Raw genomic sequence first — 16,000 nt, forward strand, 5'->3', positions numbered from 1 at the left:
TCCCTGAGATCCGTCACAAAACGGAATGCTTTCAAAATTTAATGCTTTTATTCTTGCATCAAAGGCTCTTCATTGGGATATCTTCATTAATAAACTTATTCTTTACCTTCATCCCTTATATTCACAATGTTAAGTCATTCTACAAAAAAAATGCTATTGTGTCAGTCCTAAATTAAAACCAAACTATATAAACTAAAATAAATAAACTAAATCGTATTGAACAGGGCATTCAAGTATTCTTCCAGGTTTAGCTGAAGTTGAAAGAACTTGTCTTATTAAGTGACTTTAACCAAATGTTTTACTTTGTAAAACAATAAAAAAAAATCTGGTTTAAAATGGTTTGACTGTTTGACTGGACAGCTGGACATGTAACTTAACTTATTTTAGTATTTATGGATATATTTTTTCATAAATACACAAAATGCTATTTTCAAAATAATAAAAAAGCTATTTGAACCAATCAAAAATAGAAAAAGTTATAATCCCTTGGTTAAATCATGAACTACCTTTAATTAAACAAGATCTTTTGTTTAAGTTTCTTTAAACAGTCCCAACCTATATTATTTCCAGACATTTAGAAATAACTTAAATAGAACCATAAATGCTCTCAAGGACATTAAATAGTGACCTTAAACGCAAATGGACTTGGGTTACGCAGCAGGACGATGATTCAAGGCAAGTCCACGTCTGGATAAAAAAGAAGGTTTTAGAGCGGCCTAATCAAAGACTTGGTTCTTTTTGAGATAACGGAAAAAGCTGCTCATGCTCAAACACCTTTCAACGTGGAGCTCTGAAATCCATTCTGCAAAGAAGAGAGGGACAAAACTCCTCCATGGTGTAAAATAAAAAATTGCCAGTTCTCACAAACGTTTGGTGGCAGCTGTTGCCGCCAAGGTTGGGACGACCAGGTTTAGTGAACGATTGCTAATTCACGTAGGGCCAGTTTAGTTTAGAGAGCTTTCATTTGTCATTTCTTTGATTATCTGAAACATTTAGGCATGAGGATAAAAGCAAAAGCAGAAGAAATGTGTAAAGTGGAAAATGATTTTTTTCTCACTGCGTTGTATTTTAGTTCTGTTGCCTCCCTTGTAAATAAGATTCTGAATGGGTTTTTTTCTTTTTTATTGTTCTAAAACTAAATCTAACGAGTACTCACTCTGCGGCGCTGAAGGCCACCTCAAAGTTTTGCCTCCGGTTGCTGGGGCTCAGGGAGTCGTAGTCGAAGGCGTCGGGGAAGAAGTTGTGCACCAGGGCACAGAACGCCATGCCGTTGCTCCAGCTGGAGGAAAAGTTCTGGATGTCCACGTGCTGACGGAGGAGACGAACGGATGAGAGGCGGGAGATGAAACAACGTTCACGAAGCAGAGAAGATGTTATCTCGGGCGCCGGTTTAGCTGCGGCTCTGCTCACCTCGTACGAGCGCGTCTTGGCGCGGCACCAGTCGAGGAGCATCTGCTTGATGGAGTTTGCGTTAGGCACGCCAAAGCTGGTGGAGCGCTGCACCCTGTTCACCTTGGCTACCGCCTGATTCCCAGGGCTGAAAGAAAAGCCGGATTTGCTTTTAGTATATAAGAAATGCTCTGACCCGCGTCCTTCTCATTTTTTCCCCCCACCCTCCGTTCCTCCTCACCCGCCTCCCTCCTTCTCCAACTTCTCTATCATGGCTTTCCGGGCCTGCATGGCGGACGTCTTGGGCATCGTCTGGGCCCTCATCAGCTCCCTGCGCCTGTCCGCCTGCCGCCGCTCGATAGCGGCCAAACCGCCGCTGCCGCCTCGAGGCGCCGTGTCGTCCTCGCGGTCAAACACACTGAGGCAGAGACGTGCGGCCCGTTAATTTGTCAAAGTGGTAAAAAGTGGAATTATCGCAGTATTTATTTATTTTTTCCACTAAGGCCTTATAGCCCACCTGCCAACTTTTTTGCTTGTGTTGGAGGACGAGGACGAGGTGAAGCTGTACGATTTGGACTGGACTGTTCCTCCTAAAAGCACAAAGGAATGTATTAAAGCAAAATAACAAATAAAAAAAGTACATGATACGTTATAGAAATAATATCTTACTATCGGTTTTCTTCACAAAACTGGTCTCTACAACTGTGCTGCGTGTTGACTTGCTTCCATCATCTAAAAAAAGAAGCACACAAAACGTGAATTAGTAATATGCTGAGTCTGTTTTGTATTATCGTTTTATGCTGTATGGAAAAGATAAAAATAAAGGCTCGGGGGAAGTATAAACAAAAGTAAAGTACCAGACTGAGCGAAACGGTTTGTCTTAGTCACTTGACTGAGGGTTGAACCATCGGCCGACTTCTCCATCTTCCTTATCACCACCTCTCCAGCTCCGGGTCCTGCGCGACCTTTCTGCGTCTTCTCCTCCCTCTGCTGCCGCAGCTCCTGCAGACGAGTGTCGCGCTCCTTCTCTCTTTGGTCTGGTGGGGGAGATGTGGTGGGACAAATGATGTCAGTGGAAAAAAAGGGGAGCGAAGGAAGGAGGAGGACAAGTAGTCCTAAACAAGCTGACAGCACCTCATCTGACTGTTGCAGAGATGGATGAAAACAGGGCTTCCTGATTCGAGGCCTGAATATTTCACAAGTCTTTCCAAAGTGCTTTACAATGTCTCCAAACACGCAAACACCCACGGATGGGAGGCTCAGCGGCTGTCAAATAACGCGTTCTGCATCCCAGAACAAAGAAAGAAAAGGCAGGACTCCTCCAAATTTAGCAGCGTCCAAAACGCCGCCACCATCCCCGCTGCTGTCAGCTCTTACCTAAATTGGTGTTCATGCATACGGTTAGGAGTTATTCTGAGTCGCTTATTTCCAACCACCATTTAGTCATTTTATCTTAACATCTGCCTTAACGTTAGAAGTAATCATATTTCCTGGAGCTTTCTTCCACGGGTTACAGGTTTTGATGTATTTTAATGAGATTTTATGTGATTTGCCAACATGAAGCTTCTCCTAATTGTGAAACAAGAAATAAATAATTGATGCAGACCTGTTTTTCGGAATTATACTCTATAAAGTTGGACATGCATTTGTATCCCCCGCTCCTCCCAAAGGTCAATATTTTGTAAAAAAACAAACAAAAAAACAACAACTTCTTACTGCAATTATGGCTGCAATTCTTTTGGGGTATTTCTCTTTCAGCTTTGCACATCTAAAAAACTAAGACTTTTGCCCAAGCTTAGTTCAACTTCTGGCAGATTATCTGTGATCAGCAGTTTTTAAGTATAGAAAAAGGTGGTAATTATGTGACTTCTGAAGTTGGTTGGACTGGATGTTATTTAGGGGATTGGTGTAACGAGGCTTAATATGAACGCAAGCGATAAACCAGGTATTTTCCTTCCACTTCACAATCATGCACCTCATGTTTTAACTCAACAGAACACGAAAGAGAAAAGGGATGTGAATACTTTAACTAGGCACTGTGAGCTCCGTGTCACGGACTGCAGCTCCTATTTACAGATTTTCCACTGAGCGGAGAGTTCGGCAGCAAAAACACAAGCCTGATGCATTCCTGTAAAACCCAAAAAGGCAAGGTGCTCACGGAAAACACAGTGCAGGTGGAGAGCTTCACTTTCATGCATATTATCACCCACTACATCTCTGAGCGTTCACAGCTGTGGTGGCTGATAACACCAAAGGCAAACCCAGGCAGAAACACATTATCAATGCACACTGCAGACCACCTGTCCTACCCATTTCCTCCTGGCTACATCCCAGCATGGCCTCTGGGGGCAGACAAGTCCATTTTTTGACATGTTAGAAAAATAAAAAGGCTGCAAAATGGATATACATTTTATTATAAAAAGGCAGCCCCTGATTCCTGATTATGAAGGGAGGAAGAAAATAAAGCAATTTTAGCATTAAGAGAATTTCTGAATGCTGGTACCTCTCTTTCTCTTGCGAAGGTCTCTCATGGCGGCACGGATCATCCTCCTCTCCTCGAAATCTTTGGACTCATCGAGCTGGTAGAGACAACGAAAAACAAAGAGCATTAAAGAAGCTGAAGGTCAGCTCATGATCAAACAGCTTTGTGCAACCGCACAACAGAAAGCGGATAGATTTCTTATACATGCAACATTTACATTTCCAAAAAGAAATTTAAAAATCTTCCAAATATGTGAAACTTTAGCTTTAATTCAAACTTGTGATGTACCATCTTGTCCAGGAGCTCCTCATCGTCGATGGCGGCGAGCTTCTCTGCCGTCAGTTTTCCGGAGCTCTCTGCGGGTTTCGTCTGAGTGCTGAAGCCGTTGGGGATGGTGGGGACTTGGCGCGTCCCGACCACCGACGGTCCGGCTGAGAATACCGGCTCAGCGGCGACTACGGGCTCAGTCTCCATCTGTGTGACATAAACATGTAATCGTTTCAGATTGGGGGGTGTGGGCTGAGGGAAGTGGTGGCCTAGCGGTTAGAACACTGAGCTTATGGTTCTGGGTTCAACTCCCACAGCCTGGCTCCCTGAGCAAGGCCCTTGGGCCCAGAATGCTCCCCAGGAGTCACACAGTAGCAGCCCACTCCTCCCTGAGGGATGGATTAAATGCAGAGGAGAAGTTTCACTGGAATTTATGTTGCAATGACAATAATAATAACGTATTATTATTATTATTATTATTATTAGCAGCAGAAGCCACTAGGCTGCAAATTTTGCTGGACGATACATCTTTCTAAAAATTATAGCCATAAATCATATTGTCATTTCAAGACCTTTTTCAACTAATATGATAACGGCATAATAAAGCAAGTATATCTTGACAGTGACAACAATAAAGATTATTCTAATTATTATGTGGGGTGCTGATGAGTCAGTTCCTCATTTAAGATGAAAATATGGTGGTTCTTTTTTAAGAGATCAAACTGGGGCGATGAAGGAAAGAGAAAAGTACTCAACGGCTTAACGGAATTGGGACCGAAACCAAACCTCTGTTAAAAACACCTGGTCAAAAGCGTTGAGAGGGAGAATACGTTCTCATGTGTTATCAGAGTACTGAACATTCGTCCAAGCTGAGTTTTAAAAAAGCCAGACTGATATTCAGAAACAGGTTTTACAACATTTCTGGACATTTACTACTGAATAGATGAAGCCCCCTTTCCACAAATCTCTTTCTGCTCCACAAAGCGGCCTTTCACCATCTCCCCTCTGTTGCCATGTCCTTGCACAGGGAGTCTGACACTAAGCACATGAGAGGGAGGGAAAGCCTGCCAAGTCCCCGGCTGGCTCAGATCAGCGTGTGACCGAGTGTCTACATAATAACAGAGCTCCTGCCAGCCCACGGTTTATGTGCCACTATCGCACTATTAGCAGGTATGATTTCTGAGTAAATGGAAAGCTTTTTGTTATGTACACCAGAAGAGGAACAGGGCGAGGGAAGAAGAACCGCTCAGTGAGAGCAAACAGGAGATATCATTACATAAACCTGACCATGTACCTGTCATATTCTAAGTGACCATAAATCCTTTAAAAGTACCTCTTACATTTACACACAGCGTTAAATACACAGGGCAGACTATATAGTTCTCCAGCTTTAGTGCTTTTTAAAACAACAGAGCACAGGTTCAGATATAGCCCAGACATCCCGGCACAGAGCTGCTCTGAAGGCCCCAGCGGGACGCAGTCACCGGGGAGTGACAGATACCCACCACGGCTATGGCGCAGTGCAGTCAGGGGTGGCCCGATTGTTTGCCGGACCTTTCTGGACACAGAGTTTTGAACCCCTGGGACGAACTGCGCTGAGAGGCTCTTGACCGATGAAGAATGTTTCGGGAAACGACCCAGCCAGACATGGGCTCTGGGGGGCTTATAACCACCAAAACAGCATTTGAGCTTCAGTTTCCAACCCAAGTATTAGAGTCCATCAAGCACAAAATGTATTTTTGTTATTCTGTTCTCCCTTTGGAAAGACCACCGACATAGTTACTGCTTGCATTGAATAGAAATTACTCCTGGACCAGTGGTTCTGTTTCTGTTTCTCTGAATCTGATGTCCATCACCAACTGGTCCCAATAGAGTCGCCGTTCATATTAAGCCTCGTTTTGCTGAAGGTTTCCTATTAAGAGGGCGTTATTCCTTTCCACTGTTACCACATACTTGTTCAGATTGAAGGAGTGGGGTCAAATCAATACCTTAATTCTTTTATGTCCCGTACTTTTAACCATCCATCTATCGTCTACATAATCACTCCAGGTGGCAGGGAGTCAGCACCCATCTCCAGCCGTCAATGGACGGGAGCTGGGGTATGCACCGGTTAGATCGGCAGTCTATCACAGTTCTATACAGGACTGCCAACAACACGCGCACAGCTAAAGTCAATTTAGACTGGCACATTTCTGGACTGTTAAAGAAGGATCTGATTGTCCCTAAATGATCGAAATATACAGTAAAAATGAAATTTTTGGCTGATTAAATTTCTTGTAACTGGATCTGACACATCTGTCTGGATTTGGTGTCATGTTAAAGGAACTGAACTAAATTTAAACTCTGACCTGTAACGCAGCCTTCTGGAACACAATGAGATCAGAGTTCATCATCATCATCTCAGAGAAATAGTAAAGTCACCATCACTGTAGGAGATTATAGGCAGACAAAGCTGTCACTAGTGTTAATTTAAAAAGGAGACATGTTATTCAGGCTACGAGAGAGAACAAGACAGGAAGACGGGAGTAAAGTTGCCATTTTATCCTCTTGACCCAGCGTGTCCAAAGTGTGGTGCATGGGCCATTTGTGGCCCCTTGAACAGATTTTGCGTAGCCCACAGTCCCAATCCAGTAATAGTAACAAATGTGCCCTCTAGCACAGGTGGTTGATGCAGATTTTTCATTGACAAATTAAGATCTTATTAACATGGATAATGTTAAGTCTTTAGTTTAGATTTCATAGAAGTCCAACAATAAACTTAAAATTATCATCAGTTTGTTTAATATCATTAGACATAATATCACAGAATAATTAAAGAAGGAGGTCATAAAGAGGTATTTAGAGCGCAATTCTAACTACTTTTAATATTAAGGGTCCGAAAGAGAAATCAAGATTGACTAAAATTGATATCGGAAGGTCAAACCTTTAGAGAAACAAAAACCAACTGGTGTACAGCTGCGTAAAATTATTTCTTTCCCTCCAAGCAAATACAAAGCCAGCACACACAAACAGACGCACCAAAGAACATTGGCTTACAGACTGGACAAGCTCTTTGGCGGTCTGTATGAAGACTATCTGCCAAAACTGACCGACAGCTGAGATAATCCAACTTTTTTCATCTGAGGCAAGGACATAATACAGGATTAAATGACCAAATGAAAGCTAAGAGAGGGGAACTGTAGGGCAACAAGTACACAGGCAGAGCAAAAGACAGCATCACTGGGATGCCACTGAGGAGACGTGGCCAGCTGATCTACGATTACAGCGTGGAGCGGCTGGAACAGAAGGCCGGCCCATTGTTCACATGGCTCATCTAAATTAAAAGGGGTCATGATCACAAGGATTTACAGAGAGCATTACCGGGCTCGTTTCAGGAGATATGGCTGCCATCAGAGATGGTGCCGAGAGCGAACGGCGAGTCACAGAAGGCGGCGAGGTTTCTGACTTCTGAGGAGGCTCAGTAGATGCAGTTAGGGAGTCTTGGGGGCTTGAAATAAGGTCTTGAGGTGCAGTGAGGGAGTCCTGGGGGCTTGAAATAAGGTCCTGAGGTGCAGTGAGGGAGTCCTGGGGGCTTGAAATAAGGTCCTGAGGTGCAGTTTGATCTTGCAGAAGCAAGCTATCTGGTGCTCCCTCTGGTATGCAGGGAGGAGAATCTCTGGAAATGCAGCTTGAATCATTGCATGAATCTTCTACAGTGCTCTCTTCGTGTGTGCATGAAGGCGCGTCTTTGGGTGAAGTTTTGGTTTCATGAGGGACTGAACCTAGTTCCTGCAACATGTGATCAGGCAGTCCCATCACCTGGCAGAGGGCTTCCACCTGCCTCAACATCTGTTCCTGCTCCCTTCTCAGCCTGAGGTTCTCCTCCTGCAGCCTGGAAACGGCTTCCACTAAACAAGCCACCTTATCTGCTGCGTCCTCCAAACGGACGTCCACCTTCTTCCCGAAAGCCTGCAGGTCAACGTGGATCTCCTTCACCGCACATCGCAGCATCAACTCGAGCTTCTTCTCGTTAATCTCCTCCTCCTCGTTGTCATCCTCGGCTTCCTCCTGGGCGAGAAGATCTCCGATCACCTCCTCCAGGCCAGACTCGGCACAAGCACTTTCTGGGGAGCCCAAAGACTCTGCAGGCTGCGAAGCCGGGAGGAAGTCGAGGTTCACCCCAGGCATGCTCACAGAAAATGTGTTCACTCACAAAACGTCCTCTGAACTGCAGTCTTCGACGTATAATATCCAAGAACCAAGATGTTAGTACCTCGCTAAGAGCAGCAGAAGCTCTCCTCTCGAACAACGCCTGTGCTTTATAGCCTCAACAAGCAGACCCTCTTGACAGGCAGCTAAATAAAAGCCAATGAGCATGCAGGGATTCTCGTTTCCCAGGCAGCCCCAACCCTCTTATTTCCTCGCTTCAAAGGACAGTATATTTATCTCCTGCCATGTTGTTATCCCTCTACGCCGGTCACTCTTGGCGAAAGAGGAAAACAATTTGAAACACTCACCCCTCCCACAACAACTTTCCTTTTATTTTGGGCACGTCCTTCACACCTCGACTGGAAGGCAAACGGTGGCTCAGACTCTGTTCCAGGCCAGGGGTGCATATCATTCCTCCTAAAAACTGCTTTCTAACAAAATATGACTGAAGTCCAGACTGATCAGCTCACTTCTTCTGTACGACAGTGACCCAGAGCAGAGCTCCACAATTAAAACCAGAGCATGAAGGGCAGAGCTCTTCCACCGTTTGGGTTTAGACCTCTTAGTAATTAAGAAAGACTCCAGCTGCTGCTTACATGGAAACTTTTAAGTGTTGTTAAATTAGGAGTGCTGACAGACCTCTGCCTGTGTGTCAGACTCGCTTGTTTGATGTTCAAACTCTCCTATTAAATGCACTCTGCAGATATATTGCCACGCTGAACTTCTTGCATGGGAGTCATCTGTATTGCAGAGGGGATGCAAAACGTGACAGATCCTTGATCCCCAAGAGTCACGCACTTCCAAAACATCAGAGGCTCAGAAGAAACATTTTATTGAGTACTTATTCTTGTTTAAATCTACAGTACTCTATAGTACATTAAGACAGGATTTTAAAATCAACCCAGTAAACTGTAGAAGTATGCACGCCTCATTTTCCACATTTCGTCATGTTACAAACACGAACTTCAATTTTATCAAGATCGTATTCCATCAAGCGTATACAATAAAGTGCAAGGAAATGAATACATGGTTCTCAAAAGTGTTTTCAAATGTTTTGTTTATACCTTCCAACCTTCCAGAGTCAATCATTGGTAGAACCTCCTTTGGCTGGAGTTACAGCTCAAAATGTTTTAGGGTGTATCTGTGCCCATTCTTCTTTGTATAACAGTTCAAGCTCAGTCAGACTGGACAGAGAGGATCTGTGAGCTTCTGTTCTCAATTCCGATTCTCAGTTGGATTTAAGTCTGGACTTTGACTAGGCCATTTTACCACACAGAATTAAGTTTAAATCTACACCATTCCAGTGAGCTGCATAGTTAGGGTCGTTGTCCTGCTGGCAAACGAACCTCCACCCCAGTCTCTAGTCCTCTACAGGCGCCAATAGGATTACCCAGAATTTAGCGGCATCCATATTCCCACCAACTCTGACCATGTTCCCTGTTCCCCATCACGAAAATCATCTCCATGATAGACTTAGACAACTTTGTCATTTTGTATGCACAGAGTGCGTACAGAACGAAATTGTGTTGCATACAGCTTGTAAATTGCAGTAAAATTAAATTACAGTATAAGATGCAGCAGTGATTTAAAGTAAACAATTGAAATGTAAACAATGCAGGAGAAGTCACAGTGTACCGGTGAGTATTTTTAAAACCATTTGTATGTGCAGAATTGATTGTGCAAAGGGCATTTGTGCAAGAATACACCTTGTAAATTACGGTAAATTTAAATTACAGTATAAGGTGCAGCAGTGATTTAAAAGTAAACAATTGAAACGGGATGGGGATGCTACCATCCCCATGGATTACAGTGGGGATAGTATCTTCAGGGTGATGTGTTACACACAGCATTCTGCATGTAGGTCAAGAACTGTTTTGATCTTATAGAACCTTTTTCTACAAATTTTGTGTGTCCTCCTACATGTCTAGTGGCAAACTGCAACTTGGGACTTGTTCTGGCCGTGTTTCAGCAATGTTTTTTTCCTCCAACACTGTTCTACAGAGGCCAAATTCTTGGAGAGCGTAACTAATGGTCTCCTAACTGAGCTGTCTATAACCACCTGTCACTGAACTATTACTAAAGCTCAGTGGGGAAGTCAAAGCAGTTGTCTCCATGACCTTCACAGGTTAGGAAACACTTCACTGAAAGCATCGAGCACCAAGGGGGAAGCACACAGAAATCTTGGCCAGCAATAGTAAAAATTTGCTTAGACCTGCGAGGACATCTCATATATATCTATTATCTATGACACAGTTATTCAAAATGTGAAACAAAGAGGAGGAACATGGAAAAAATAAAGCTGCATGTCTGATTAATGAGAAACCGACAGCCTATCTTGCTGAGGTTTATCAAATTTCTATCTGTTGACATGTACAAGATTATTTGAAAATAATTAAGAGAAATATGTAAATATAAAGTAAAACAATGCAGGGATTGCAGCCAAAGAAAGCAGCCAGGCGTTACATTCTCTCTGTGACACTTGTGAGTCAGCAGCATAACCAGTAAACGTGTCGCAGATCACCAGCAGGCAAACAATCGGGTCCTTGTCCTTCGATGGCCAAGTGAGACAATCAGGCCCCAGGCGGCTGGTTACGCATGTGTGCGTCCCGGCTAACGCTGCAGCTCCAAGCCAGAGCGACCCAAATCTGGGTAGTATTCTCTGAGACCTCGGGAACGACGGTGTGGACCAGCATGCCGCTGAACCACGTCTGCTTCCAACGCAGATTTTTAACTCTGCACTGGTTTTTCGGCGGACCAATCAGCATCAACAAGTTTTATTGGGATTAAAATAATTGGAGTAAGTAAATAAAGGAGGTGGTGAGCTATGAGATCAGACCACCAAGGAAGAAGTCCGGACCACCCAAACGGATCAGCGCTTCTTCCACCCGGAACCACAGTGGTCAATAAACATCGATAAACAGAAGGAGCTTGTTCAACTCATGTTACCCTATCGCCTTCATATCAGCGCCGCTTTTTAATTGTATCGACTATTTTCTCACCACAAAAACAAACCAGCACCTTTAAAAAAGTCATGAACTTAACAAGGAAAGGTCAGAAAACAGGAGCATCCCCCAGCCCCCCTTAAACCCCTCCTAGGCTGACGTTAACCATCAGTGTCGGGCCGCTGTTTTTACAGTCTCATTAGCCAAGTTAGCCCAAGTCTTTGTATGGTAAAACTTGAGCGAATCCAGGCACACAGAGCTGATATATCAGCTTATCCAGGTGATGAAAGGAGGGAAAGACTTACTGTAGTAGGCTTGTGGCTTATCCCTGGAGGATTACATGTTAGGCTGCTTATATTACGGCACGGCTGTGCAGCGTTACACGAAGCGGCTTAATGTTAAAATTCCTTTTTCTTTTTGCCGTCAAATAAAATGCACATTTAGGGCCATTTCCTTCTTGATAAACATGCGCTGGTAAACAAGCAACATAACAATTTCATTCTAACTGAGGATACTGGATCTAATGCACTAAGGAAAGAACGCTGCTTTATCCATGACCTGCCTGGTGTGTTCACTGTTCGGCGAGAAACCTCTGAGGCCTTCGCGGGATAGCTGTATTTACATGAAGGAATATTTGTACTAAACACAACAGTGAATCTCTTTCTAATGAGTTTTTTTTTATATTTGGATGTCTACTCTGTGACAACCCAAGTAAATCCCAGAAATCAAAACACACGAGTCCATAAATCAAGTTAAGTGGAATAAGCAGAATAAGCACTGAGCACACAGAGAAAGAATCAGCAAAAAAGATGCAAAAAGCAAAGAAAATAGCTAAAAATCTGTCAGTATTTTTGAAAACAATCCTGCTTCTGTCAGTGCTAATTAAGATCATCTGGTTTAGCTGTGCTTAATGGCCTATAAAAAGGATTCTCATTACCACGGTATTACGCAAGCAGCACCCATCCTGGTGGGTTAAAGCTAAGAGCTAAACCAAGACCATCACAACTCTATTGTTGTAAAAACCTTTCTACACAGATTACAGACGCATTTATAAACTTCACGGTGTTCCGTCGAACATTGTTGGTGGTTGTAAGCAGAGTGTGAAAAATTATTTTCTTTACTATAAACCAGCCACGACTAAAGGGCTCCTTGCAAGATTTCTAACAAAGAAAAAAGCAATAATCAGAAGAGTTAGTTAAAAACTCACAGAAACTCTCAAGAACACCTGGAATTAGCAGATATTTGTTTTAAAGAAATACAATGAATATCGCCCTCCACTGCCTTTTGAATTTTAAGCAGCTGCGGTGAACGTAGTTGTACACAGCTGATCGTTTTGCCAAAATCTGGCCTTTCATAATTCAATTCAATTTTATTTATATAGCGCCAAATCATGAAACATGTCATCTCAAGGCACTTTACAAAGTCAAGTTCAGTCATATTATACAGATTGGGTCAGATTATACATATTATAACACTGAGTTCAAACACTGGCTGGACAGGATTTCAGACTTTAATGACATAAAACTGTGCTTCATTGTCACGGTATCTTACTACCTGTACATTAGGGGTCGGCCGGTATTTAGGGCCGATATTTGCGTTTTCTTCCACTTATAGGCATCGGCCGATACACGCATCCGTTCGCCGATCCATTATCTAAAAACCCACATCTGACCTCCTGCTGCCTCCGCTGTGAGTGTTCATTTCTATGGAGAATCATGTATGCACATAAATTACCAATCACTATGCGTGCAGCATCGAACTTTACATAAAATAATGTCCATACACTGCAGCCGTGCGGTGGTCAGTGTTTCTTCTCCTCCTCCTCCTCCTCACTGAACTATAAGAAGAAGAAGAAGCTCTTTTCTCGCTGTGACACATTCATTAAGTTGTAAAAGTGGTGATGCAGGGTTTTTTTTTTTTTATGTACCTTTTAAACTGCGGTCTGAAACAATTTGTCAATATCAGCTGGTTTAAATGCAGATTTTGTCACTTGTGTAGCATTTGCTATCATTGTGTCATTTTTATCATATAAATGGAGGAAGAAAAAGCAATATTGGCTTCAAGAATCAGATGGGAAAAAAAAAAATTGGCAGGACGTATCGCTTAGACTGATGTCCAAATAATCGGTAAATTTTTTTAAATGTCAGAGTAAAGGGGGCTAAATACAAAGGGACAACCCACTCTTCAGACCTTTATGAATCCAAGGAATGTTTTTTTTCTTTTTTTTTACATTTTATGATTTTTCATTACTTTATGGTCATCTTTTACATAAGATGGCAAGAAAATACACTAACGTCTGTGGATATATAGTGACAAAAGGTGGAAAGACTGAAAAGCTAGGACGACTTTTGCAAAGGCTCTGCACCCCAGCCAGGGTTGCCATCTCAACAAGAACCGAACTCATGGACACGGTTTTCAATCAGACACCTTTAATCCCCCCTGCAGCTACGCACAGGCTTCCCTTCACAGGGCCGCAGGGTGGAGCCCTAATTAAGCAGCCTTTAGATTCCATAAGCAGATTACCGCCGCGCTCCAAATGCAGTCGTTTAAAGAAAAAACGTAAACAGGACATAACTCCGCTCAATACCAGACTCTCCATTCACAACAATGCTTCCTTTCCGGGAGCGAGAGGCTTTAAAGGATGATGCAAACGGGAGTGTTCGCCATCGGCCTTAACCTCGGAGGTCACCGCCAGATAGGAGGGGATTTGTTTGTGTTTTCTGCTAATTCTCCCGGCGGACCACTTCCAGCTAATCAGAGCGCGCTTCTTCGCCCTCGGCAGAAACAAAGCAAGTGACGAGGAACTGGTGTCGACTTGTGCATTAAGGCTGCTGCAGCGTTAAACTCCACGGACGGAGACAGACAGGTGTGGTTTAGGGAAACAGTTCCCAGATAAAGCTCTGCAGAGAGAAAAGCAAGAACACCTCCCTTCTTTCCCCCCCCCCCACTGTCTTCTTCACATACCCTACAAGGACAGATATGACTGGTGGCCCTTCTCTGTGTTTGATAAACACTGTTCTTCTCTGCTCTACCTCCTTTCTCCTCATTCTTTTCACCCTCCACTCTCCTGCCTCAGCTGGAGGACCTTCCAGGACCCTTTATGGGCGACTACTAAGACAAAGATACGGCGTTACTCCAGCTGAGAGTTAGTGGAAGATTAAGGACATCAAGAACATCTCTCTCTAAAAGAGAATTTTTGGATCTGGGTGATTTTGGCAAAAAGTTTCTAGAAAACTTGAGGGAAAAACCTCTCAAACATTTCTCCTACCTTGATGGAGGATCCGGAGGAGAAGGTAGATGAGGAGATCTTGAATGGTGTAGCTCTAAGGCCAAGGGTCAGCTCTGAAAGACATGCGCAAGACAGGAACTTAAATCATATACAACTTGTAAACCGTTTTAAGACTGGAGATTTGTGCAGGGTTTTCCACTGCGCTCATGTGACTCTTTATTAGTTAGTCCTTTAAGCTTTCAGAGTAGATAGCCATCTTCAACGTGGAAAAAAAGGAGAGATACTATAGATTTTTTTAGCATAAAGAGCTTTCCTCATCAGGCGCAGGGAGCATTGGTACGAGTTTCTCTGGGATTCATTGCTTCCTCCATCCTAACACACACACACACACACACACACACACACACACACACACACACAGAGCTGGATCATAAACAGCGCAGAAGCGTTGCACCTCGGCATGACGCACGGCACATTTTACAAGCCCTTACAGCGCTTTTTGAGGGAAACCTGAGACACAGTCGCGAACTGCCTTCGCTCAAGCCAGGACAGGCGGATTCCAAAAAAGGAGCTTAAAAACCATTAAAGCAAATTGGGCTGAAAAAAAAACAGCTCGCATGGAAGCCCCCGCAGGACTCGTGGAGTGCATCCTGAGGGAGGGGAGGGAGACAGGGAAGAGGCGTAGGGGTCTGGATTCACACAGGTCCTGCCTTCATTTTAAACAAACCGTTTGGGTTTTTGGGGGATTATGGCTGCAGAGAAGCTGAGACACGTCACATGTTTTAAGTGGCTCGTTGTAAAAGCAGCCGCGAGCAGCTTATGGAAAGGACCAGGCCTGCATCATAAATATTTTGTGAAGATAATAAATTTGGTATGTAAGTTGCTCGTACTCGTTACTAAAGTCTTTTTGAGGTAAAATGTTTAAAGAATATCTTTGGTATAAAAAAAAACTACAGAAAAACACATCTTTGGTTAGTTGGCTTTTTTTTTTTTTTTTTTTTAAAAAGCCAACTAGCATCAAGTTCACATAAAAAAATTTAAAATTTAAAAAAAGTAAAACCATAATGCCTTTAGATGGCGCTCAATGCCCTATATCGCCGGTTCCATACCTTCACACCGCCATTGTATCGCTTGTTATTTCCATTTCGGTTCTAATCTTATTATACATACATCTATGTATCAGTTTAATTCTCTTCCTATACAACTATTGTTATAAATTATAGATTGAGCTAAACAATATTGAGAAAAGACGTATTTGCAATGTTATTGTTGAATATTATAATGGCGACATGCAATAGATCTGCATTTTCTTTAATCTTCTCTCTCTTATACTTCATACCTGCACCACGCTATGCAAGGCTCCTGGTCTCCATAACCTTTATCGATTCATATCCCTCTGTACCGCCGACTGCTCAGATTTACAGCATCATCAGTCTCAGGAGTGTGAACGCATGGACTGCCAATACTACAGTCAAGCAGGCCTTTTTGTTTACATTATTGCAC

At 43.2% G+C, this 16,000-nt stretch overlaps 1 protein-coding gene across 7 annotated transcripts in view; it reads right to left on the minus strand.

Annotated features, from left to right (window-relative positions):
- Positions 1-16,000, minus strand: part of smtnb (smoothelin b) — a 65,242-nt gene that overhangs the window by 6,587 nt on the left and 42,655 nt on the right. For 5 of the 7 annotated variants that reach the window (XM_012863518.3, XM_012863521.3, XM_012863519.3 and 2 more), the window contains 10 exons: positions 14,537-14,610; positions 4,160-4,345; positions 3,893-3,968; positions 3,699-3,731; positions 2,247-2,426; positions 2,059-2,121; positions 1,907-1,979; positions 1,631-1,807; positions 1,411-1,537; positions 1,157-1,308 (listed from right to left, as the gene is read on the minus strand). In XM_012863518.3, coding sequence (XP_012718972.2) covers positions 1,157-1,308; positions 1,411-1,537; positions 1,631-1,807; positions 1,907-1,979; positions 2,059-2,121; positions 2,247-2,426; positions 3,699-3,731; positions 3,893-3,968; positions 4,160-4,345; positions 14,537-14,610 — 1,141 coding nt within the window. The remainder of the gene's footprint in view (positions 1-1,156; positions 1,309-1,410; positions 1,538-1,630; positions 1,808-1,906; positions 1,980-2,058; positions 2,122-2,246; positions 2,427-3,698; positions 3,732-3,892; positions 3,969-4,159; positions 4,346-14,536; positions 14,611-16,000) is intronic. The other 2 variants (XM_012863520.3, XM_036143728.1) reach the window with 1 other exon arrangement.

This window comes from Fundulus heteroclitus, chromosome 12 (assembly GCF_011125445.2).
Source record: "Fundulus heteroclitus isolate FHET01 chromosome 12, MU-UCD_Fhet_4.1, whole genome shotgun sequence".
NCBI classification, from domain to species: Eukaryota; Metazoa; Chordata; class Actinopteri; order Cyprinodontiformes; family Fundulidae; genus Fundulus; species Fundulus heteroclitus.